Below are 26,234 nucleotides of genomic sequence, written 5' to 3' on the forward strand. Positions count from 1 at the left end.
GATTTCCACGCAGTGCTGCAGCATCTGTCAACCTCAGGGCCAAGATGATCTGTCACAATAAAGAGAGCGTCCTAGAATCACTGACAGCTTGTCCTGCTTCTTCTTCTTTCTTTTTTTTTAAGAGCGCCTGTATAACTCAGGGGAGAATAAATGTTCCAGATGCATTTGGTCTGCTTAAATACTGACAACAGACAATAACATACTGCGCAAACCATGATAATCTGAAACAAACCAGTACCTCATATGTGCGCTGGTGTTATTGTTACATGCAGACAGCTGCTCTCTGGCTAAAGATGTTTGTGCCACCATCTTTACAAAGTTGGACTATGTAAGTGTATGTGTGTCTTTGGTTTAGCTGTGCTCAACAAAGGCACTTAGATTATCCATCTTTTTCAACTCCTTATTGTAAATGTATAACATCTCATATTAGCTTATTCAACCTTTATGTTACACAGCGCTCTGCATTACATGTCTGTCTGCTCCCTTGCTTTACAGTGTAACATCAATCTACTGCAGCTTGTGTGTTGCAAACCCCAAAAGCCCTATTTAAACATCAGGTCTCTGCAGTGCTGCACATCATGGACACTTCTGTACTCTTACTGCATATAAATGGTTGTGTTTATCAGCTGCTACGACGAGGGGAAATGATTATCTACAGTCATTAGCAGCAGTGCTGTTTCCTCTGACAACATCATATAGATGGTCACAGATATGCTGTGTGTTAGAGAGGTTGTTCACTCAGTGTGTGTATCTGAATTGCAATAGTGAGCAGTGTGCTATCACAGGAAGAGGTCAAAAGAAACAAATAGAGATCATGACAGACTTCAGCAAAAGAATTGACTTGGTTTGATGGCTGAATCATTCGTAAACGCTGGGATAGAAAAAGTGTGTTTGCATGCATATGTACCTATGTGTCCGTGTGTGTGTGTGGGAAGGAAAGAGGGAAGAAGAGAGTGACTATTTGCATATATGATTATGTCTAGTTCTGCTTTTATTTTCTAGGACACTGAACGCTTTCAGCAAAGATATTTTACTGACATAGATTTCCTGGATGTAGATTTAGCAAAATTGAACATAAATGATATCCATGGTTGGTTAAATTAGCACAAATCTAGCACAACGCTTGAAAGTGTTAACACTGCTATTTAAAAATTCAGACAGGGTTATCACAAGAGTTGTACAGGGGTATGATAATATTTATATTAGCCCCAATGAATTCTTTGCTGTGAAGAGTCCTGTATGGAACTCCTTCAGCCTGGAAGGTCAAAAGTTCTCTAAACAAATGTTACAATTGGTCAAGGACATCAACAGTCCAGCCAGTGAACAGGGTCGCCAGCAGCCCCCTAAACAAAGTTCACTATTCATCAGGGGGGTCAATAGTTCTCTCCACAAAGCTCATCACTGCAAGCTCCAGAATTCCTTAAATGTAATCAGTTTGACTGGAGGCCTAATCATTCCCTGTAAACAAAGCTTGGCATTGGACTTGCGGGTCAAACTGGCCCTGCGCTCGCCTGGCCAGGTCTAAGGTGTTTTTTTCTTCTTCTCTCTTTTTTTTTTAAAGGAGACAGATTTGTTTGGGGGGGTAGGGCGCGGGGGGTTGTCAGAGTAGCTGTCCTGCATCTGCCCCCTTAAGTCCCAGACTGTGAGATTGGGTGTGGCGTGGGTCCGGTGGTCAGACGGTCAGTGTCAGCAGAGCCTTTGTTACGGCCGCATTGTATCTGTGCATTGAATGGGAAAACAACAAAAGGACCAAATTAATCATTCAAATACAGAATCCCTCAGCTTCCACATCTGACTCCTTCGTCATCCTCGGCACACTGCGGAGCCGCTGACCTCAGTGGTGAGGAGGAAGACAATTAGGTCACCTGGTGATTGCATTACTCATATGACAAATTACTGTCGAAATAGCCTTTATGCACTTGGTCAGCAGTGTTGGCGGCGGGGACATGCTATTGATTGGTAATATCATAGCTCATATTGATTGATTGAAGCTATCATTTGACACCACAGAGGAAAAAAACTGTTGTGGAAAAGCAGAGGAAATGTATTCATTCAACTATTCAAATGAATCCTGTCCCTATTATAGTATATTATCCTTGGATGTTATGTGTGTCTGTGTGTGTGTGTTCAGCAATGTTTTGAAAATATCTGTAACCTTTTTATTGCAGAGTCCCATAACTCCAACCCTGGCTGTGAGATATTTGTACACACAGTGACCGCAGTAGCGAGGGGTTATGGAATAACAAGGAGCTCCATGCATTATTAATGGACTCTGCTGTGAATCTGTTCAGAATAATAACAGCGATTTCCCAGAGCCTCATTACTGTGTGTTTTTGAAGCATGTGTTTGGTATCCATGGACACCCGCTCTTATACTCTCCTCTCCGCTGCCTGTATTGAGATTCAGGTCATGCGCGGCACTTGCTGTTTTTAATTTTCATTTCATCATAAGCACTTTAAGACCGTTGCCAGTGCTTATTTGCAGTTTTCCCGCAGACCTCTTCACTCGGGCTTCTGACAGGACAGATGCTGCAATTAATCACGGCAGAGAAATGGGCATCGTTTCCACGCTGAGCTCAAGAGCCAATCACAGCAGCAGCAGCAGCAGCAGCAGCAGCAGCAGAAGGCCTTAGCCCAAATTAGAAATGCTAACTAATTGAAAACAACCACAATTTGAAAATTCTATCAAGCCTGCTATCACAAATATACAGGAGCAGATTCTCTCCTCTAATTTGTAACCAATATTAAAAACATGTTTAAATGTCTCGGCTGCCTTGGAGAAGAAAAAAAAAGAGGGATCTTCTCTGGGCCAGTGGATTCACAGCCTATTGTGGAGATATGATAATTATTGTTTGCTTGCCTTCCATCCCCCTGCTCACCATATTATTCAAGGGAGAAAACCCCTGGGGACTTCTTGGAAATGAAGCGATTTTGAAGGGAGTAAGAAAGAGGCAGAATCCAAAGCACTGGTGTGTGAGAAGGGGACTGTTATTGAGACAAGTACCAGTTACATGCTGACCTTGTCCAGTATCAACACTGTTTTTACACACAGTTACAATGGACTTCCATTCAAATCACTGAGAAACAGTACATACTATAATAATGCCAACATGAATGGTCATATAATCCCTGCAAAGATGTTTTGTTCTTTCATAGAATTACTCCATAGAAAACATACAAATTTATTTTTTTTATATCTCGTAAAGAACCGAGAGCTATGAATATTTATCAGCGTATTTATTTCCAATATCTAACAAGGAGACATGAAGAAATACCTCATAGAAATTATGGCGAATAGAATCTTTGAAATGAACCAATTCCTTCAAATAAATATTTGTGATTGTTATTTTAATTGTGAACAGAGACACAAAGAAATATATAATACTTCATACAAAATTATGGCTACTATCATATTAGTGATGGAATGTCTCTGGATTCCTCTTCATGGCAGAGCGAGTAAGTCAAACATTAATTTACTGTTCCTATAAGAGCTGAAAACATCTTTTCATACTGATATGCATTATTCTATGGACAGTTTTCCAAAGCAGTTGGTTTTTTAAGCAAAGTTACCAACAAAAGTAATTGCCGCTATTGTAACTCATAAAAAAGTATAAAAGAGCAGAAATGCACTATGTGATATAGCAATCCACAGGTCGTTAAACAATGTTTTAATTAAAGCCTCACATATTAAAACTTTACAACAGGTGATATGAAAAATGTACAACTTTTTCTTTTCTCAGGGACTTCTGTACAGCTGGCGAAAAATACCTACGACGCCTTTTCAGTTGGCTTTGGCAGTGCAACAAACTGGCTCTGCTAGATTGAATTTTCCTTTCTCTTTTTTTTTTGCTATTTATCGTAAAACAATTACCGAATCAAGGAGCAGAGTAAAAATACATCAATCCAGAAACCATCTGCCTTGATCCTGAAATTTGTATTTACCATAAAATATCCCCTTTCTTACAGAAAATAAAAACATAATTTAATCGTTAAACATCTGACGTAAAAACAAATAGTTTAAAGGAGGATTTTGGGGGGGTTGCCAGTTACACGCTTTTGGAGCAAGTCATCTCGAGGGTATATTAGGGGAGGAGGGTCTGATCTCTTCCCACTCTACAAAACATGTACAGCAGATTACAGCTACAGTTTGATGACGCGATGACATAAATGATTTATGGCAGATTTCTGTCCCAGACTGTTCAGTCCTTCATTTTTATTGTGAGTTCCTCTTATTCCTCGAGACATTCTCTGCCTCTGTGACGTGGTCGTAAATGTGTTCACGCCGCCATTGTTGTGCAGTCAACATCCGCGGGAGGAGACTGGAGTGAAGAATGTCACACGCTATACTGGCCAGTGAAGGAACAAACAGTGATGTGCGGGTTTAACTGGTTTCCAGCATGGATCCTGTGAGTCATTCAGTTCAGGTGTTTTCTGTCAGAGGCCAGAGCTGGTAAAAAAAAATCATTTGACTGAAATGCATTCAAAATGTCCATTTGCTGGGCTGAATTGACAACTCTGACCTCATAAATAAAGCTTTTATTGTTAAATAAAATGGCGAAAGATGCATCTTTCAACATAGTGTTTGCCCAGAGTCAGGTTTAAATTGACAATTGAAAGACCCAACAAAGAAACAAACAAACAACCACTGGGCGCTCATCCTAACAGGCTTCTCTCTCATAGCTCAGCCTATTTCATAGACAAAATCCTAGCTAACACGTTTGTCTCCTGTGATACATGAGTGCATTAGCATCTATAACAGTGGACATGTTCTTTGTATAACATTCTAAATCTTACACACTTCTTAAGTGCAACTTAGAAAAGCAACATGGAATGATGCTTTTATTCTATTCCTGTTCTTTGAGATAGGATTTCCATTTGGCTCAGTAAATGCTGACCTGGGACAGGACCTGGGCATGGGCCTGGATTTGGGAGGGGTGGGGTTGCTGCTGTGGAGCAGGCTGGGGGCTGCCGAGAGACGCGGAACCTCCGACTGAATGGGGAGTACCGGGGGAGTGCTGGGGAGGGGAACACTGGGACTGGTGCTGCTGCTGCTGCTGGAGATGCTGAATTTGCTGCTGATGCAGTTGATGCATCTGCATGTGCTGCAGCTGCATTTGTTGTTGCTGTTGTTGCTGTTGTTGATGTTGATGTTGATGTTGATGTTGTTGCTGCTGCTGCTGCTGCTGCTGCTGCTGCTGCTGTTGTTGTTGTTGCATGTGGTGTTGCTGCAGCTGTTGCTGGAGATGGTGTTGGAAATGCTGATGCTGCATCTGCTGCTGAATCTGCTGGTGGTGCATCTGCTGCTGCTGCATCTGGTGGTGTTGAAGGTGCTGTTGCATCTGCTGCTGCTGCTGTTGCTGCTGCTGGAGCTGCTGCATTGCATGCTGCTGCACCGGTTGCATGGGCGGGCTCATCTGAGACACTGCTGTGGACTGGGCACCCGCTACCATGGCCCCTCCTGCACCCATCTGGCCAAGCATCTGCGGTGGTAACCCGGAGGACATGTTCTGGTGGGAAACTGTAACTGAGGTCACGATCTGGTTGCCCCCGAGCCTCATCTGCAGTGGTTTTGGGGCGATGGCCCGTGGCAGGGCTTGTTGGAGAGCCTGGGAAGCGCATGGCATGGAGGGGTGCTGGTTCAGAGGTGAGGGTAGCACCAGGCCTGGGGACAGACTAGTGGAGGCCAGGGTCTGCTGCACCGAGCGGATGGTCTGGGCTTCAGCAGACTCAGCTGCAGCCTGGATGAAGAAAAAAGCAACAACTTGTAAACAACATAATTTCCTCTTTACTGAAGTTGATATTGGCTCAGTTGTTTCTGTCATTACAAAGGGCCTGAATAGAGGAAGCAGCTTCTTACCTTAGACACCAGGCTAGCACGGTACGCTGCAAGGGCTTTTAAATATTCTTTCTTTGCAGCTTCCGTTTTGCTTTTGTAAACCTGTGATATGGACAAACACATTTGATACCTTAGATTTATACAGTACATATACAGTATTGCAGATATAATGTATACATTTGTTTCCTGTCCATACTCCGCTGCAGACACTGTCAAAGTCATAGATAATTGCCGTACCTGCTTCTGCTCTTCCCCCAGCCCGTCCCACATGGACGCCACAATCTTGGACACTTCTCCAAAGGTGGCGTTGGGATTCTGACCCTTGATGGCCGCCTGGGTGTCTCTGAAGAAGAGGGCATAGGCTGAGACCGGCTTCTGAGGCTCATTGGGATCCTTCTTCTTCTTCTTCTTTGGGGTTTTGGGCTTCTTGGTGGGATCTATGGGAGCTGGTCGCTTTTCTCCAATGACCTGCAATGATTGCAACAAGCTCAGTGAGAAAGAATTACAAAAACGGAATTGTGATAGTTCTTTGCAGTTCGACTGTTCGCCGTGCGTGCGTGTCTCATTTCTCACCCTGTTGCCATCGTCCTGGTCGTCTTCGTTGATGGAGCTGGAGGGAGATGGCGTGGCCGACTTGCTGGCGGGCGGTGATGGAGAGGTGTGGCTGATGTTGGGCCCCACCATGTTTAGGCTCATCTGGGCGTTGAGTTGGGATTGGTTGATGGTGGTCAGCTGATTGCGCGATAACATCCCATTGGGGCTGTTCATGCTGATGATGGACTTCATCACCATGGCTGCGTTGGGCTGGTACTGGCGCATGTGACCCGGTCCCACATTCTGATACAAAAACAAGAGCAAAGGGGGTTGATAAACAAGAATGAATGAGTTTTATTGTGCATGTAAATGTGATGCCTTGCTCAAGAGACCTTCAGAAGGTTAGGCTGTATAGACCCGGGTACTCCCTTCTCACTATAGACTATTTACTGTGGCCAGTGAATATCTTATAAGGGTACATGAGGTAAAGTCTCCATTTACAGGTGGCAGTTGGTGGTTTTATTGCCATCTCAATTGATAATCTCTGTTTTTCTCCAAAGACCTCAGAGGAAATTCCGGGCAAAATTACAAACCGTTTTTCCAGGATCTCTCGGGTCCTCTGATCATTTTAATACCATCTAAATCAGCACCTCAGAGTTTTCATGGAGAGGCTGGCCCCAAATTAATAGAGGAAACCTTCTTGGCCTCGTCTAAATGCTGGAGTAATGAGCGCAAACTTTCCCTGTTACTACTACATGTTTAAATGAATGTTCACATTAAAATCGCTTCAGAAAATTGCTGCTTTAATTGTGGTATTAAATAAAGGACACAGCGACTTCTGTAAATGCAGTCTGAGGAAGAGACCTTGATGTTAACTGCCATCCCAACGCACGATCTCCATCTTGAAGGTTGCTACAGATATAGTAGTTATAATAGTTAATATACTTTTCACCTTATGTCATCTAAAGAAACATTTATCCAAGGGCTTAAGTCAACGAATGAAGCTTGGATGCTGTTTGCTTTTGATAGAGAGGAAAATTGGGTCTTTGGATTCTGTGGATTGTTATATAGCAGATCACATGTCACAAGATCCTGGCTCTTAAATGTCTTCATTAAGGTCGTGATAAATTATCCTGACACTCAAGGAGCCAACTTTATAAGCCAGTAATTGATGGCTACACAGCTCGAGTTGACTCATCTCAAAACTCTATTGTATGGAAATGTGTGACCGGGCGCTGGACTGCCCGGTCCCTGGAGGCCGGCGGTGGATTCAGTTCCCTGCACTTTGCTGCTTAACTTCAAATGCCACAGAAGACTGTTCCTGTCACAGTTTGGGTGCATGTAAACGAGCCACATGCCAGTTTAGACTGAAGTATCGAGAAATGCAAGAAGACCTAGAAATATCAGTGTTATTTTTCTAAGAACTTTTCCTTGCTTCTTGGAAAGAGGTAGAAAATATATAAAGTTCTCTCGGTTGGCAGTTTTCATAGATCATGAGTTGGGTGCCAATGTCTGGATGAAACATTTCTATATAATCAACTCCATAAATCAACTGGCTAAGGGCTTAAACTCTTGCTATCTTAGACAAGTCCCCTCGCTTCTTCTGATAGAGTAAATGTCATAATATTTTCCCGTCCTGTCATACATTTTTCCTGGTGAAACATTTGGTTCTTGGACAAACCTTCGAAAATGTGCAGGCATGTTTGCATCGATTGTGGTAAGGAAGAAATTACAAAGACTGCCAGCTCCCCAGAGGAAAGACTGATCAGAGACCTGGCAGAGCTGACGTGAACAGAGAAGAGGAAGTGAACACAACAGAAAAGGTGATTTGTTCTCCTGAGGTACATCCATCTGGTATTCAGCAGCACAAACTCAATCTCTCCCAACATCAACACATCATAAACCTACGCACCTGGCTTTATTGAAAGAACCTTATGAATGCCTGTCCTCAAAAACAATATTGTGACACCATTTCAGCAGGAAACATATTGGATCTACTATCTATTCTTTTCTCATATACCGTGTCTGCATCTTATCATAAATACAATCTATGAAGTGAGAGCAGATTTATATTTACATGTGCAAAGAAGATTCCGCAGAGGCGACGACAAAGGTGGCGAGGAATTTAGAGACATATTGTTGTGATTTTCCAAATATGGAACCTCTCAGTTTCCTCTCAAATAAAACACTGCGATAAACAAGCCTGTGCCCAAACGACTGTTATACATATTTGCAACCTGCGATGTTCAGAGAGCCGTTGTCATCGTCAGTACTGAGAACATGATGGCTCGCAGTTTGCTCTCTGCTCACTGAGAATATCAAAGACACACACACTGAGCTCATTAGTCGTGGCCATCTGTATGATAATAGTTTTGCCTCATCCGAGTGATGTAGTTTTGACTCCGAGCAATGGTCCATTCTGCCATTTGTGGGAAATATGGTGATTTATTCCAAATTGCTTTTGGATGTCGAGCATTTTAAGGATGTGCTCTGATGACCACGGTTAAATATCCAACACTTAATCATATCACTTTCAACAGCTCGCCTAATGTCTTCTTCCTCCACATATTATAGCAATAAGTAGCAATTTCCCTTCGCATTTTGTTGCATTTACCAAAGAGCGATGACAGTTACATCAGGAAAATAACAGCATTATGTGCTTGATTTGAATGAATGTGATCCTACAAGGAAAGATACCAGCTAATAACACAGCACCCAAAGAAACAATCTTAAGTAACAGATGCCTTGATTGTGAATATGAATCCAGAACAAGGATGTTTATTTATGTCCCCCTGCCATCTCATTTGCATTTTGATTGCGGTATTGTCAGCAGTCACAGCAGACACCTAACTCGATATTTTGATAGTCATCGTAAATCTGCAAACAACTCCTTATCTTGAGTGCACAGTGGCCAGATGTGCCCTCCTTAGTCAGGTTTGTGTCTCCGTGTGTGTGTGTGTGTGTGTGTGTGTGTGTGTGAATGTGTCAGATACCAGTAAGATGGAATCTGCTCCCTAATCAATGAAGGTTTTTTTTCCAAACAAAGTTAATGTTGTAATATTCCCCATAAACTGCCTTTAAAATGCAGGAGCCTAAACAGGCAGCAATACAATGCTGCTGACAACAGGCTGGCAAATGGGAAAATGGCTTGTTTGCTAGATTCTTGTTGGCCTCATCTACACTTAGCACAGCAGACGCTCGGCTGTGTGACACCTTCTTAAAACTAGGAGAGGGCAGAACAATGACAAAAATAAAAATAAAAGTACAATTTCTGCTAATGTGTGAATCCCCTTTCACAATATAGTGGGCAGTAAACACAGCTGCTGGACTCTAAACACAGTGTTACTCATTCACCAAGTGCAGGGATAAAAATCTCCACAGAGATGTTAATGGGAGCAGACTTGAATCTGTTCTTCAAGATACTGGAAGTCAGAATTTGGGGGGAATTTATGAACAGTTGCACCATGTAAGCTGTAACAGGCTGAAAAGAATGTTAACAAGTTCAATTTCCATTCAATCAATGCCAGAGCTCTTGGAAATGTTCCATGGCAGGAGAGGAGTAAAATCATCTATATGGTAATTATACGGATGAATCCCCCAGTAACTTTCGCCAGCATGAAAGGTCAGTCCTATTAAAGATAGTTTATCAGTGCTCTGCACATATTCCTTTACTCGCCTTCTAAACGGGACAGCATTTTATTTTTCCCTCCATTTTCAGCAACCTGCTGAAGTCTGTTCTTAAGCCAAATGAGAAAAATGGAATTTTGAATGCTGGTAAGGCTATAATAGCATGAAGATAAATTGTTTTTCTTTCCTCGGCCCTGTCTAAGTCAGAGACACCTCTCTCTCTCTTTCTCTCTCTCTCTCACTCCCTGTCTGTGCTGTGCAAACCCAGTCCATCTATATTCCCAACCTCTAACCCCCACTTAAAAACAAATCTCTCTCACACACCGCCTCGCTCAGACTGTGAGGCCAGCCGACTCTCTCCCTCGGTCCGGTGCAGCCACTGACCCGTACCCCCTTCTACCATTTCTCCTGATGCATTATGGGTATTTAAAAGTTGTTCAACATGACATCATTTCATTTTCGAGAGCTGCCTGAGAAAAGTAAATTACAGAATCAATCATGCAGAAGGTCAAGCTGAGACTTCATTACAAGTATTGCATGCCTGCATGAATATCTTTCATTTCTGACTGACCCAATATGTCACAATAGCTGTCGGTGGAGAGAGAAAGGGAACAAGAAACGGAGCGAAAAAAAATCCACTCTCTTAAATTGATGTACAACGCATGTCAGTGCTACTTGGCTTGGAAGGGAGATAAGAGGGAAGTATAAAAAACATGCTTTCTGCAACAGCGCTCACATTTTCCATTTGATTCACAGGATATAGAGTGTGTGTTTTTGGACCAGTCAAAACCTCGTCTATTATATTGACTTGGAATCTACACAGTATCAAGGTAGATCAAATCATGTGAACAACCAAAGCAACAAATAGGTTTTTCAGCATCAGTTCTTATCTTGCATATACTGTAGATGGTGAGTGATGCTTCAGGTTTGGCTCTTATATTCGTATTAGTTATTACTTTTCCTTGGAAACGCCTCGTTGGTAATCACAGACACATAATAAATCAGTGATAGATATAAGCTACTATTCATATCCAGTTCATGGCGGACGCGGAGCCCGAGTCAGTGCATCCTTACATGTCACAAGGAGAGAAAAAACCCAAAAATGGCACCAGGTGTTTTTTGAAATGGAACCCAAAGACCCTCGCTGTGCAGCAGGGAGAGAAACGGAGAGAGAAAAAAAGGTGAATAAAGCAATAGTGGCAGCTCTAACTCCAGTACTATCTGGCACTATTGAGACTCAATCACAAATCAGGAGGACACATGCTGCGAGACAAAAATGAGAGTCAGAAGCTTGTTAGAGGAGCAGATTAAATAAATAATGACTTCAGATGCAGGGCTTGCCAGGCATTTTGCAGCTGAGAAAATGTAATTTTTTCTTCTTTGTAGAACTGCAGCATCTGTGGCCAATTTGCAAAGACATACGCTGAACATTATGGGAGAGGAATTAGCAGAGCACTTGGCAATGCAATGACGTGGAAGAAGCTTTTGAAAATTGCTCAGGTATACTCAATGGTTGGGTTTCTCATTAAGTTCTGATAAGAGACGGGCATACACACACATTGAATATTCACCACCAGTAAGCTACAGTATAGAGGAGGAAAACCAAGAGAAGTGTTTGGGAAATATGAGCACTACGGCTTGATGAAAAATGTAATTGCAATAGCGCATGGTTTATTTGTTTGGCCCTGCAGCCATAACAAATAACAGAGAATGTGTAATCATGTATATAAGGTTGTCATTCCTTTATCAGTGCGCTGACAAAATGACAAAACGTCCCTCTTAGCGCCTTCGTACATCGTGGAATCCGCATATGGAATGCATTGAGACCGGCACTGTTACTTATCTTGTTTGAAAGTTGCGTTCCCTTTTCAAAGCAAAGATAAAGAGCGCAGATGAATGGAATTTCTATAGGCATTGTCTCTATACTTTTGGGGATCAAACCCATTTACAGCAGAAATGAAGGACCACCACAAGCCTTCCTGTGGCACAATGTGCGATGACTGATAACGAGGGAGTAGTGTGCCGACGACAATGCCACGAGGCAAAGAGCAGAAACCCACATTCTCCCCTCAGTTTTTAATAGAGTCTCCACACAATCAGAGACATGAGCCATGCAAATGGTGTTAAAGAGGAATAATGTTTGAGAATCAAATCTAATCCTCCAGCAAGTCGTGAGAACAGTCAGGAATGTAATTGTGTCAAGGTTTCGTTTCTTCCAGATGTAGAAAGCTTAACTGACCATGAAATGAAAATTCTTTAGGCAAAAGCCTTCTGGGGCTCACTTACTGTATGCGGCAGAGATATTTTAAAAGCTGCAATTATTTTACATGCCAGGAGCATGGAAGCAGGGAAAAGAGCTGTAAAATGTTATAGCCCCTTCCCATATGGAATGTAAATAAATATCTGAAATATCAGTGTGATTCAACAAATGTGTTGGAAGGGAAGCAGGGGGTCTAAAACACATTTTGTTTATTCACACAGTTAAAATGATCATCACATCCTCTCAGTGTAATGTGTTGTGGTCCACAAAGCAAAATTCTGCAGCAATATCCTCATCTCTACCTTCAAGCTTTTGTCCTTTCCTTTCTTTTTCCCCCCCTAAATGAATCTTCCATTTTTGTAATAGGGCTGTAAGACAACTAGTCAGCCAGTGACATTTCCATTTTTCCCCCTCAATGCTTCTATGATTGTGGCATTTGAAAATGCTTCTCTCCCCCCCCTTCCCCAGAAAACAATCTTAAAATCTATAGCACATAACAGTATCAACATAAAGCGAGCGATTACTCCATCTACTGTTCCATGTTTGACCATCCATGTCAGTGTAAAGGAGGATTAAGCTCAGGATCTCTTCATCAACTGCTCACTAAGGGAAGCTTCCAGTGAGGTTAATTCTCCAGCATGGGGCTCTTCCATGCTGAACCTGAACTCCAAACAAAGCACCACCCTGGCTTTTTCAGGCTCTGAGCATCTGATGAAGGCTCATGAAGACCTCATGTGACACCGGACAGAAGCGTGCATCAGCATTTACAGTAGATAGGCTTCTGGAAGCAACATGAATTATATATGAGCCAGTGAAACTGTGGCACTTTTGGGTCCCATTTTCGCCCGTCCTTCTGAGGCTCAATGTGCTTTGTACTCTAACACCTGTGATCTATTCACATCTGCTCACCTCACAGAGAGGATCATCCACAGTCTGTGCGCTTTTTAAAATCCTCACAGTAAGTAACATAATATCGTGACATTTACTCAATGTGATCATATACCTCCTGTGTTGTAAACAAGACCAGATGCTGTGCCAGATGCATTGACAACAGGAGGCGCACGGAAACTGTGAAGGTGACACTTTGGTTCAGTAAAAGGGCTCATTTAAGAACAGTATGCCTCTGGTATCAGGGGTCACCGGTACTACACTTCAAAATTGCATCTCATACTGCGTGTACACCAACAAACCCACATCTCTGTACGAGTGGAGGACCTGAACTACACAATAATGACCTTTAGCAATAATATTGCAACTAAAAGCAGAGCACAAGGCAGCAGTGAATTACATGTAGGCTCCAACTTCGCTTTAGGCAACACCATAATCTAATGGAAATACACATTAATTGTTGTTTGTGTACGTAGATTCGGTGTTTACAAAAGGGATTTACTCAAGCATGTCAAACAATCAGTTGTTTTATAATCCGCCTAAGTAATCTCCACATGGCTGCTTGCCATCGTAAACTGACCAAGCAATGGGAAACGTATATTAATATGACAGAATCATATTAATTCCATCCAGCACAGAGATGTGCAAATATCAGAGGACAGTGTGAGTTCAAACACACAAGGATGCCATGCAGGGTTTTAATGTTGATAACATTTGTGTATGGCAGACGATGAATGAAATCAAATGAAGCCCTTTAACTATAATTCATTAGTTTAAAGGTGTATAAGCGTGCTAATTCTCACCACAGGCATGCCGTTGTTGAGGGACACCCCATCCTGCTCCATCATGTTGCGCGAGATGGTGATGGAGGGCAAGTCCAGGCTCTGTGGGGGGAACTGGGGAATTACGGGACCCCTGTGCTGGGCTTGGGGCTCTGGCATAACTGGGAACGGTGTGTCCACTTCTGATAAACCCATGCCGGACTCCGTCTCAGGCGGAGGTGTGATGGGTGGGATCTCAAACTCTTCATCTCCCAAACTGGGTGTGTGGAAAGTCTGCAGGGAAAGAGAGAAAGAGAAAATCGTAAAAAAGCGGTTTAAAAAGCAAGTCTAGTTGAAGCAGGCCTTATCTAACACACTGGAAGGAAACCTTCAGGGATTTAATCAGACAACTCCGTATAAGAGAGGGAGTGTTTTAGTCGAGTGGTAATATACTTGTCTCTAAGTGCACTAAGTTGTAACATTTCCTAAACCTATTAAAGTCCACTTTGAGGCAAAAGAAGGAAAAAGGCAAGTGCAGAAGACGATGTCAAAAGCAAAAATATCAAGCTGCAATCATGGGAGAGAGAAGGATACATGATAAAAGCCCTTAATCTTGGGGATGGAAGTTGTTGGGTTGAAGTGCAGAGAAAATACACGTCATAGCGAGATGGGTTTAAAGAACATTCTCAAAGATTATTACGCATGGTCAGAAGAGTTCTTTTTGTTCCCCTTGCCTGCGCCCTTAAATCTGCTCATCAAACAGCCTAATCCTTCTGCCTTTGGAATTAAAGCTTTTGGTCACACTTAATTTGCTTATTTGCCTAGTTGGAGATGGGACCATTCACCTACTTGGGTCTTGTTTTGGACTGCACATTGCATTAAGCTGCTCTCCAGAAAGCCAATATATTCACATTCTCACAATAACAAGAAGTCGCCAGCTCTGTAAGCTATTGTACATTCGCCGCCTCGGCTCTGTAGTGACCACGTTGTTGGAAAATGTTCAGTTATGACACAAAGATAATTGGTTTGCATACTTAAATCTGTTTCTACAAAGACACAGATTACTCTCTGTCACATTGACACACCTGCACCTGAGTTTCCATGGGGATTATGACTTCTGGAGGTGATCATGCATCACATTTTGAGATAAACCTCTGTTAAATGACTGATGAGCGGATTTGAAAGGGGAGATGGTTTTTCTTCGCCCCTTCTTCTCTTACTCACTAACAAATCCTGATAACATCACGTGTCAGGCCTCATGCAGTACCAGGGTGTGTGAAATTTAAGACTCCTCAACTGACCAGTGCTGATAGCAAGGATGTCTTGGAGTCCAACCACATTGGAAAGTGGGACAACACGATCTCGATGCACATTACACTTTTCTCCTCGAGAACAAGTGGTACATCTGTTACGGAAAGTTACAAATTTTGTCTGCCAATCACACTATTTCACAAGCACTTAATTTGAAGCGTAGCGTCGTCTAAGTAGCGTCGTCGGCATAAACCTGAGGCGAGCAGCTGCAGGTACCACCAGCGCAGCTAAGCAGGCATGTCTTTTCTGTCTCGCTCCTTTCCGTCTCTCTGTCTCCAGCAGCGGATGGAATAACAGAAGGGAGACAACAGAGGGAATATGCCAACACAACCCCTTGATTAGGGAGTATTAATGTTCCTCTTGCTTGCTTCAGCACAAAGACACTTGAAACTAATTCATTGCCTACTCAGGGCAGCCTTCTTGACAAGCACTGATGAATTCCAGAGGCAGAGACAGCTAATTGAGTTTTCATCCCGCTTTTAATTCATCTCTTCCTGTTTCCGACCACTGTTTCACTTTCTGCCGTGTGTATCACACCCAGAGAACCAGTTCTCCTTTCGGAAGGAGCTAAGGTCATATTCATCACAGCCCTGGCCTGTGGCTCACAGAGTGCGGAATAAATCACAAAGACCTTCTGTAGGACCATTTACTACGAGTCCTCTACTGTCATCTTATGCCCAAGTCCTCAGAAACCCGGGTTCACAATGATGCCTGTTCAGCAGCACGTGAATCATAACACAAGTGGTGATGGAGTTAATAAAACAAAACTGTTGTGGGCAAGATGTTCCTGTAGTACGTGGGAGGGAGCAGAGATTCTCCATCATCACAGCCTCATTTTCCTATCTTCCACTGCATCTTGATCCAGCTTAAACCCCTGAGATCTAGACATTATGGCCGCCCACTGAATATATCCACGTCGTGTTGTGTAGCGATGTTGTCTTGTCTTGTCTTGTTTTGACGCTGGCTTGTCAAGCACAATCAGATGCATAGCAAGAGGTTGCAATAGTTTGACCACAATTACCCGCAAACACTCCCTCACAGGACAGCTCTTGATATCACTTGTATTGCCCTTGCTCTACTACCGATGCTATTTACTGATGTATGTAGGCTTCCTCTGGCCTTACGTTGTATAAGATAAATCAGGGCAGAACTATATGGGTCACAGGATCCTATAGGCTTGCTGCTTTGTGGCCTGAATTGCAGAGCACAACCAAGACATTTGAGACGAGCTTCAAGGAGAAGGTGAGTTGAGGTGAGCATCACTTTTTAGAGCAAATCAGCACAAACATGACCATGACCTAAGCTTAGCACAAGAACACAGGCGTGCGCTTCAGAGGGCAGGAAGGCTAGCGTTTGCTGTGTGCTAAACGGTATGGAAATAAAGAGGTAGAGCGGGGGTGAGGAGGAGGAGGAGGAGTAAGGCTGTGCTGATGTGCATCGCCTCCTTTTGTTAAAGACGGCCCAAATTAACATCTGCACAAGGGGAAACAATCACAGAGACACGGCCTTTGTTTCTCATCTGGCGCTATGGAAGATGTCACCTGTCGCCAAAGAAAAGCCGTCTCTCTCCCAGGGGAAGAGGTGCCAGACGCGCAGTGTACTTGAACCCGCAGTGTTAAAGTGTCGTACAATGTCTGGTGTCATTTCACATAAAGGCAGTAGTATCGGCAGGACGAGCGTCTCGGGGAGCTCCGATCTGAGATTAAGAGCTGCCGAATCCACTGTCTTGTTGTCGTCGGCCTGATTACCCATTCAAATTGTCCTGAAAGGCTCAGCAGAGCAAAGTGCAGCGCCAGATGCTGGTTTAGGATGCAGTTGTTATACAGAGCTTTTTGAATAATGTGGGTAGATTTTACCTAGAAGGTTTCAGATATACTGCTCAGAAACATAAAAACCATCTATGACATCTATATACTTTGCTTTTTGTCTTAATGTAATGTTTTCCCTTAAAAGTCAATAGCATCCATCTGTCATCTGAATAACTGAATGATAAATTAAGGTTAGGAGACCCACTGGTTTTCTTTAATTGAAAAACATAAATTTGTCTCGCTGTCTACGTCCCTGGGATGCAATTGCAAATCAAATCATTGTTGTACGGAAATGAATTTGCAGAAATCCGCCAGAGAAGAATGGTAAACACTGCAATGCAGTCACCATTTTGAGGCAATCACAGAGAGCAAAAGACGTAAATAACTAGCAGCTGGGTAGCCAACTGTTGTAATACTTGTAAGCTCAAGAAGCATCCAGTCGTGGAAGTCTGCAGAGGTGAGCTTCGCCTCGCTAGCGAAGTGCTGCACCCAACCGATACGATAAATGATGCTAATCTAAGATAAAGTCTGCAGGTTTCTTCACAGTGACGGAACACAAACCTGTTATTGCACATTTACTGCTTTGGGTTATTTGTGTTTTGTCAATCAGCAACTGCAACTGCCACATGTGAATTATATTCATTGCCTTTCTGCACTGCAACATGACAATCAATGTCAATCAATGCAACACATCATCGTGTCTTAAAGTGACAGTACACCATTTTCTGGTCCATGTCTTCAACAAAATAAATGATCTTTAAGAAATGGGAAATTAAATAATTTGACAGAAATATAAGATTGAAAAAATTGTAAAGCATAATGTCCTAGTATAAATAATAACAAATAAGTTAAGTAATTCTTAGATTCATCAATTACCAATCTAATCAATACTGACAGTTCTAATCTACAGATCTATGCAGCTAAATTGAAGGTGGTAAGTGAGGTCAGGTGCAGTCCACTCATGCAACCACTGCCCATCTCTGTACAGTGACCTCATGCATCTGTGCTTCCCGCAGCGTGCCTCAGCCACATGAATCGGATTCCACTCATCACGCAACTCCCCGTCACAATGTACACAACATGTAAAACACCTTTAGGCGAATGCAAATGTAAACTAGTCAAACTAGACGAGCATAGCATGAAACCATACCTCAACAAGCCCTGAACAGGTGGGACTTTTAGGAGACTTTGTGAGCTTTACTAAGTTTCTGAAGCGAAATGAAGAGACATAGAAAGTGGGAAAATACATACACAATACATTCTAACGGTGTTGGGGCTATAGAAAACGTGACAGATCAGATCCAAATTGATACAGTATGATGCACATTGGTTTAACTCTAAATATTAAAAAACGAGGAACACGGCAAGAGAAACACACAGCCCAGGAGATGAAGAAAAGAAGAAAGGATTATGTTTATTAGGGAATTTTCTGTTCCGGTGTCATATCCCTGTGTTAGCATGGAGCTCCTTTAATATCGCAACAGAAGAAACAAGAAAAGGGGGGGGAAAAAAGCTTTCCAGGCACTACCTCAGATTCTTCAATAAACTTAGAAATGCAATTCACAGATGCAATAACCAAGACTTGTTAAAGGCAGCAGCATGCAATTACTGAATATAATAGGCCACAGAATCAATAGGGCCAGGATTGAGTATCCAGTTTCTAATATCTAGACGGGCAGAGTGCAGCTACTCTCGTATGACAACATCAAGCAAGGCACCCCCCAATCAACATTATTTCAAGTTTGGATCATTTGTAGTCCATTTCTACATATTTATAGTTCATTACACGTCTCTAATTTGATTGTGAAGGTAAAGTGATACATCTGAGTGGAACACAATCTCAGTGTACAGTATCCTTTTCCCTGAGGGGAGCAGTCAAGCTTTCCCCCCGCTAGAATGTGTGCTTTACCGAGCACACCAAGGTCATCTTATCTCATCCTCTAAGTGCATAAGGTAAATGATACACCAGCAATCCAAACAGCAAATACAGCTCTGCTCCTCTCGTGAAGAAGCATTTTGTCTCTTGCGCAACACATCTTCAAATTGAATACAGGATGAAATGTGGATGGAAACGCTTTAAGATTTAATAGCAAAGCGGTCTTTTTTCGTTTTTTTGCACAGCCAAATACCTTATCTGTTGATATTATCAGCATAATGACCATTCACTTCCTTTGAAAAACAAGAGCCTTGAGCCTTACAGCTGTAAAAACATTATTGACTGTATAAATCAAACTGAACTATGGGGACAAATTCCACCTTATTGGCTCCTTTTATAGTGCGCAGTAAGACAATGAATCAATTCAATCGAAACAATTAGTCCCTCACTTCCGCAACATGTTGTCAACATGTAACACAGTTTGCATTCACCTGACTACACACCTGGTTAGACACAGCCATGTATCAGGTTACTGTGTTTTTCCAACTCAGGCTTGATGCACCCGGCCAATCAGAGCAAGCTTTTAGGGAGGGGCCTTAAAAGGGACAGGACCTAAAAAAAGACCTGTTTACACCCCTTCAGCACCGTGGTGCTGCAGCAAGGGAGAGTACAAGTGTCTTTTTATGTTTTATGCACATTAAAGCACTGCAAAGGCAAAACAGGCAGCTCAATGACAATAAGAACGTGGGCGTCTGCAAGATGTGTGTCCCTTTTAAACAATTACAGGCTTGTTTTAACTCAAAGTAATGGTCACACAGATATGGATACATAAATTTAGCTCATTGTCAATGTTAGCTTTTCATCACTCAGCCTTCAATTGGGAGAGACTTCCTTTCTCTGTGCCCTGAGCCCAGAGCTGACACATTAAGTAGATTAATATAAAGTTACAGGGGCGAGAGGAATAATTTTTTTGTGGAACCTCACAACTCATAGTGGAATGTCACTTCAATCACGCTTTGGCTCAAAGTGCAAGAAACAACACATTGGACTCTCCATCACTCGAAGGGAAAAATCTATTCTCATTCCTTGTCTTCTCCCTCTCTCTATCTCTTTCTCTTTCTCTCTCTCAGCACAATACCATCTGTGCCCTAACACTGGAAACAGTTGTTCCTTTTGATAAAATGCAAATGAGACAGGCCTGTTTTTATCAAGAAGTTCCCCCTCCCTCCTGCCCATCCCCCTTCAATGGCTGCCACTCTGGACTTTTCGCAGCTGGGGGGCTGAACGCTCCCCAAACAGCCCGAGCCAGTGTGGACCCCCACCTCAGCCCGTGGATTCACAACACAAACATACATCGAAACATCGAAAGGAAAGGATCGACAATTGGGATGTCGAACATTAAAATCCCTCGTCGCATTATGAACATTGGATGATAGAATGTGCTTGCCGGTCACAGATGTGCAACCTGGAGAACAATGTTAACAATGACATCTACCTCACTACTTTGGAGCGGCGTAATGATGCTTTGCTGTGGGTTTTGAAGCCAGATCAATCTCCCCTGCTAAACTGGACAAGATTGGCCCATTTGAACCACGTAGGATGATGGGTATTTTTGGTGCACTTGTCTCTAATGACAGGGCAGTGGAGAGGGCGGAGGGGGAATAAAATGGGTAAATTTAGCACAGTGTTAGCACTACTATGGCTCAGAGAGGCAGTTATATACCCCCAGAGAAACAGAACCCTTCTTTCTTTACAGCACACAGAATTATTCCAGCAGCTTGCAGCCGAGCATGGTTGGTGACATTTGAGGTTTCCTTCATGCCAGCAGACACAGCAGAGGCTCTGTGAGTGACAGAGCTGCAGAATCTCCTTGGGCGCCGTCATTACGTCTTTGGCAAGGGGAAGAAATCAGGTGTTTACATCCTCACCTCTCACCGATATCACTTAATCTTAAGGTCTGTCAGAGTCTGTCAAGATGGTCACATGGAGCTCTCGGAATTGTTATAAGAAACGGTATGGAATGAGCCTGGCTGATCTTTCTGTAAGCTTCGTGTCTTGCCTTAAGCGAGTGTCAGGGCATTGATGAGTGGGAAACATCTAAGGCAATAAAATGTTGCCTCTGACAGAGAGAGATGGAGAAGTGAGTATATCATTATGGATTATGTGGAGGATTTTAACTAATCTGGAGGTTTAGGATTTACGATATTGGTTGCTACCGCTGACAATTTCCCCCCCATCTACAGTATATAACCATAAATGTGTGTTACTGCATCGCAAGTTACACAAAAACTGCAATATGAGCTCTTTACAGTCTAATAAAGGTGTAACTGAGTGACAATTTAGAGGCAGTGGTTGGCATTGAAAATATTACTGACCTTCTACAAAGCTTCTTCTACAACACTTTCACTATAACACTTTGTCATTTTAATTGGCTGCATCTTCACTGAGGAGGAGGAGGAGGAGGTCTTCATCAGCGGAATTTTCCCAATGATCTAAATAAAATCCAGGGGCAATAAAAGGCTATACTTACGTCTCCAGCAGCAAGTAGGGCGCCGTTAGCCTCCGCCATATTCATGTAATTGTTGTTCTGGAACTGTGAACGAAAAACACACAAAAAAAGACACCATCAACCTACAAGTATTACGAGAACATCCGGCTTTCACAGGCTCTCACCCTCCACACAGACACCTATCATTCAAACATGCACAACGCACACACGCACTTGGCTTTCAATGTTTACACACTGAGTTAACCCTTTTCTCCGCTCGCACAAGTGAATTCTGACACTTTGGCTTTATTGTGACATGACGAGAGGCATGTGAGAGGCCCAAGCCAATTCAAACTAGGGTAATGAGAATCTGGTCTGGCTATTCAGCTCTTATGGGATGGCAATTAAGGATATGTTTGCATCACAAAGCCAAGTATCAAGATGCTGTGGCAGGTTATTAACTTCAAATAACCTATGGGAGACTTGTGATACTGAGGGGAAATAAGAAGGCGGAGATTATTTTCTAATGTGGGCGGAGTACGTTTTCGGTCCATGAGAGGTGGGTTGGGTTAAAGACACAATTAACAGTTTATTTGACCAACCTAAATTTGCATTTGCCCGCATCCACGAAAAGTTTGGTTTAAAATGAAAACGCTGCTTCTTTGCAAGTTCTAATAAAACTGAATTCTACAAGAACACGAACAATCGATACATATGTAAACAGCCTCAACGGACATGTGAAATTATTGTCAGTGCGCCAAAAAGCAAACAATAGTGTTTCAGTAGAGGGCGCTACACTGTACTGACAAATTGGGCTTTTTAAACTGTGGGTAAGCTATTAAAACCGTGCACTTTGGTAAGAAATAACATGGTGTTTTCACACCAACCACCCCCAACCCACACAGCCTGCTGGCAAAATGGCAGCCACTTCCTTTCTTCGGAGACACAACCGTGCTGACAGGTAGGAACAATGGGACATAGAATGAAGAATTATGGGCTAGCAGCTGGGCCCAGGAGCACAATGCACCTCTCTGTGAGTGAGGAGTGCAAACCCTGCCTACACGGTTTGAAGGAGAAAGAAGCACAGCGAGTTGCGTCTTCATGAAGTTCCACTGAGAACACTCTTCCTATTTTCCACAGAGCTCCACAGTAATCTCTTTTGTGTGTTTATTACAAAGTCACGCTCTTAAAACATTATGAATGACAAGGAACCCCAATAGATGGAGAGGGAAAAATAGCTTCTTATCTTAGCCGAGCGCAAACAATGGTAGAAACAAATTAAGATCAGGAACAAAAAAAACCCGCAGAGGTGCATGAATATATTTTCTCATCCCTTTTTTTTCCTGAGTGGTTAGTATGTGAATGTAATTACCGAAAAGAACTGCGGCTAATCAACTGCGAATGGTATCCATTAATTAGTCTGTGCCCTGGAGAGAGAGAGGGGAGAATCAGCAGCAATGTTAACAGTGTTACGCACCAATGAGAGGAGGGGCCACAAGCTCTGTTTGCATTTGCTGAAGCAGGTGGTTTGGCCTCTGTAGTCCCCCAGTGCCGGTTTACCTGAAGCTGCCCTACTAAACTATTTCTGCACCCAGCAAATAAATGTATGCGCCCAGAGACACACACATACACACACACACCTGACGTTACACATTTGTCAATAAGCGGCACTCTGTCACATCCCAGCAGTGTGTAAAGTTGACACCTGACATGGCTGGGTTACATCAGCTACTCGGCTGGTAATTAACCTTACGCTGGGCTTATCTTGGACGTGTTACTCCGTCCAACTTCTTCTTTGAGATAACAAATTGAAGTCTCAGAGATATCCCTCTCTATTCAAGCGCTAGGAACATTGGGCTGATTGTGGGGAGAGATAACGCTTAGTGCAGGGCTGTCTCTGTTTCTTCTGTCGCTGTATCTCTCTGGATGTGAACAAGACTTCAAAGAGTGAGCAAACAATTGCTCTTCATCGTAAACAGTTCCCTGAGAATTCTGGGCAGGACTGCATGATTACAGACAGATCTAAAAAACATTCTGCTGCCTCCAATATAACTGCGTGTTTACTTTTAACTATATTGGCTTGTTCTCTTGTTCCGAGGAAATATTTGACTGGCATTTGTAGCTAAATGTGATGTTACACATGACTGGGTAACACTAATGACAATTTCACGAGCATAACTGTGTAGCATTTAGGAGGAAACATTGTGTCACCAAAGCAAACAACACACTGAATATAAAGGTTAAATGATATGTTATATGGTGTACGGTATCCATGGATACTGATCCAAATCGCATTAGCTTCATTAGAGAAAATAAAAGCATGCCCTTGTGCTAGTTAGAGATGTGAGATTCCCTGGGCTCTGTCTCTGTGACTCATACTTTATTGTGTTCCAAGAGACCTATAAGAACACTTTGAGATCTACTCAGAGAACTGTGACTAACATCCCCAAAAAAAATGTCCCCAGCCACCAGTATCAATCTTCACCATTAAAACCTGCACCGTGTCACAATGCAGGCTGGACCAGAGGAGTCCCGACGGACGACCGGAGCAGGGAGTGGAGTTTGTTATTGTTATTCCCAAATCATTTTGGGGGGAAGGCACTCAATGCTCATGTTCGTGGCAGAGCACACCGAGTCAAATGCCAGATGAAATTAAGTGTGATTGGAGGCACGACGCAAGTGACGGTAAGGGATTGCACTGAAATGGGTCAGCACAGACAATGAAAGCTCTGTAATTAAAATGATGTGACGAGCTCGACAGGGGCGGCAGCAGCCATGGAAGGGACCAAACAACACTGTGTGTGCGCGCAGAATTCCAGAAGCAGACGACTAGAAAGAATGAAAAGACTTGAGTGGTGGGTGATAAAACGCCCTTGAAATGAATGAAGCGCTGAATGCATATTTGCCGTTTACATCTGATTATTTGGCAGCTGAGGCTGAGGTCTCATCTATACCATGTCCATTCAATAATGTCACTGAAAAACAGCCGGTAAATAGCCTAGAGAAGCAAAAACAGCCCAGGCAGTAATGTTACTTAGCATACAAGCAATTTATTTCCCAGAAAACAGGCATACTTCTCTTCCTTTGCCTCTCTGCTGAAGGATTCTGCCAGAAGTGAACCACTGGAAGCCTTAAAAAAAAGGGGGGGTGCATTAAAATATCTGTGGGTAGCCGGCTTTTATTAACAGTAAATTCACAGTTAAAAGGTGCTGTGTAATATGAGGAGCACTGAGAGCCAGACATGGCTGCACGACAGAGCAAACACTGGGGCATGCAGTGTTTTTATTCTTCTTCTGCACCAACAGCACATTTCTTCAACAACTGTTTAACGGGAGAGAATTAAGAGCTTACATGGACCCTGATCCTAACTTGAAAAGACTCAGCTGTCTGCATGATAGAAAACCAAGCAGCCATAATGAATGGGGATGAATTTCGATGACTAGGTAATTCTGCTTTTTCGCTGAAATCTATAGTACAGCGATTCGTTTTCATGACACGTCAAGATAATATGTCAAGGGCGGCCTTTGAGTCTTTGTGTGAGCCGTGGTATTTACACTTTATTTGTAAGTGAAGCGGGAATTGATTACAGGATGAAATACTTGAATAGTCTTTACATCAACATGCGGCGTATACAGCATGCATATAGCACACATGCGGTTCGCACTAAAGACTGTATTTCAGACTAAAGCCAGAGAGAATGTAACGCTCCATTCCTCCCCCCCTTTAAATCCCTGTGCAGGAATATTTGTATGAAAGAATGTCCAATGGGAAATAAGGTGTTTTACAGCTATTACAGCAAACAAAATTATTTCAACCTCAGGGCGAACACAATATTGCACCAACATGACCCTATCTCACCCCCAATATGATGGAGTAACCACACAGATCCTATCAGTAAACATGAACTGGACAGGGCAGATGCACGGAATGTGTGCCTGAAGAGCCTCTGATAGCGCCAGCTCCCACGTCTGCATGCATCCAAATGGAAAATTATGCAGCCCTTTTCCTCCTCATCTGAAAATCAAATACTGCTTCGTCAGTGGTCATTAAATGATAGAGAATGACAGAGGGAGATAGGAGATGACACAGCGTTTCTTCCAAAAGAGAGACCCCGCTAAGAATAAGTGTGTAAACGGACATTTTTTTTGCTAAAGCTGCACTCGAATCAGTCTGATTCCAAAGATAAAAACTCATGAATAAATTTAGCAAAATGCCACAAGGTATCGGTGTTGGAGGAAATGTCACATATTGCGTGTGTAAAATAGGACAAATACAGCACTCTATTTATTCCAGTGATTAGAAAGCAGCTTCTCAAGGCTGTCTCTTGGTTACAGTGGGATCACCGAGTCACAGTATCGCCGGCGTCTGTCAGCAGGTAAGCAAATTGGACACATTCCTACTCGCCGCTGAAAACCACAAAACTAATTCAATCAGGAGTGCAAGCTTTTCCAGAAACATATCAACTGCTGACAAGCGATTTTACAGTTCAGCTTGAGCTCAGTAATCACAGCCTAGCGTGTGTTCTCTGGAACATGACACTAGAGCTAATATGTTCTCCAGCGGTCTCTATAAAAGACAGCAAAACGCCACAGTTAAAGCTCAACCTCCAATCTAGACAAACCCAAAGTAATTTGCGTCGTGTTATTTTTATGTAATTTCCCTTTAAGCTTGGCCTACTGCCAGACCCGAGTCTTTCATTCAACGCGCAGGTTTGCAGATTCAAACGAGCAGCGATCCCCTGTTGTAGCCTCTAGGAGAGTTATCTACCGGTTCCTTGAGGTCCTCCTTACCGTATACATGCTCATTTACAACCCAATTCAGCGAAAACACTCCGCAGCTGCCTCTC

The 26,234-nt window shown here is 42.9% G+C and overlaps 1 protein-coding gene across 1 annotated transcript in view; it reads right to left on the reverse strand.

Moving 5' to 3' along the window:
- Positions 1-3,041: 3,041 nt before the first annotated feature.
- Positions 3,042-26,234, reverse strand: part of tox3 (TOX high mobility group box family member 3) — a 40,925-nt gene continuing 17,732 nt past the window's right edge. The window contains exons 2-7 of the mRNA XM_076155995.1: positions 21,431-21,493; positions 13,948-14,199; positions 6,409-6,672; positions 6,073-6,303; positions 5,857-5,937; positions 3,042-5,737 (exon numbers count right to left, since the gene is read on the reverse strand). Coding sequence (XP_076012110.1) covers positions 4,880-5,737; positions 5,857-5,937; positions 6,073-6,303; positions 6,409-6,672; positions 13,948-14,199; positions 21,431-21,493 — 1,749 coding nt within the window. The 3' untranslated portion in view covers positions 3,042-4,879. The remainder of the gene's footprint in view (positions 5,738-5,856; positions 5,938-6,072; positions 6,304-6,408; positions 6,673-13,947; positions 14,200-21,430; positions 21,494-26,234) is intronic.

Source organism: Genypterus blacodes, unplaced genomic scaffold, assembly GCF_046128005.1.
Source record: "Genypterus blacodes isolate CSIRO-AG114 ecotype Tasmania unplaced genomic scaffold, CSIRO-AGI_Gbla_v1 ptg000067l_1, whole genome shotgun sequence".
NCBI classification, from domain to species: domain Eukaryota; kingdom Metazoa; phylum Chordata; class Actinopteri; order Ophidiiformes; family Ophidiidae; genus Genypterus; species Genypterus blacodes.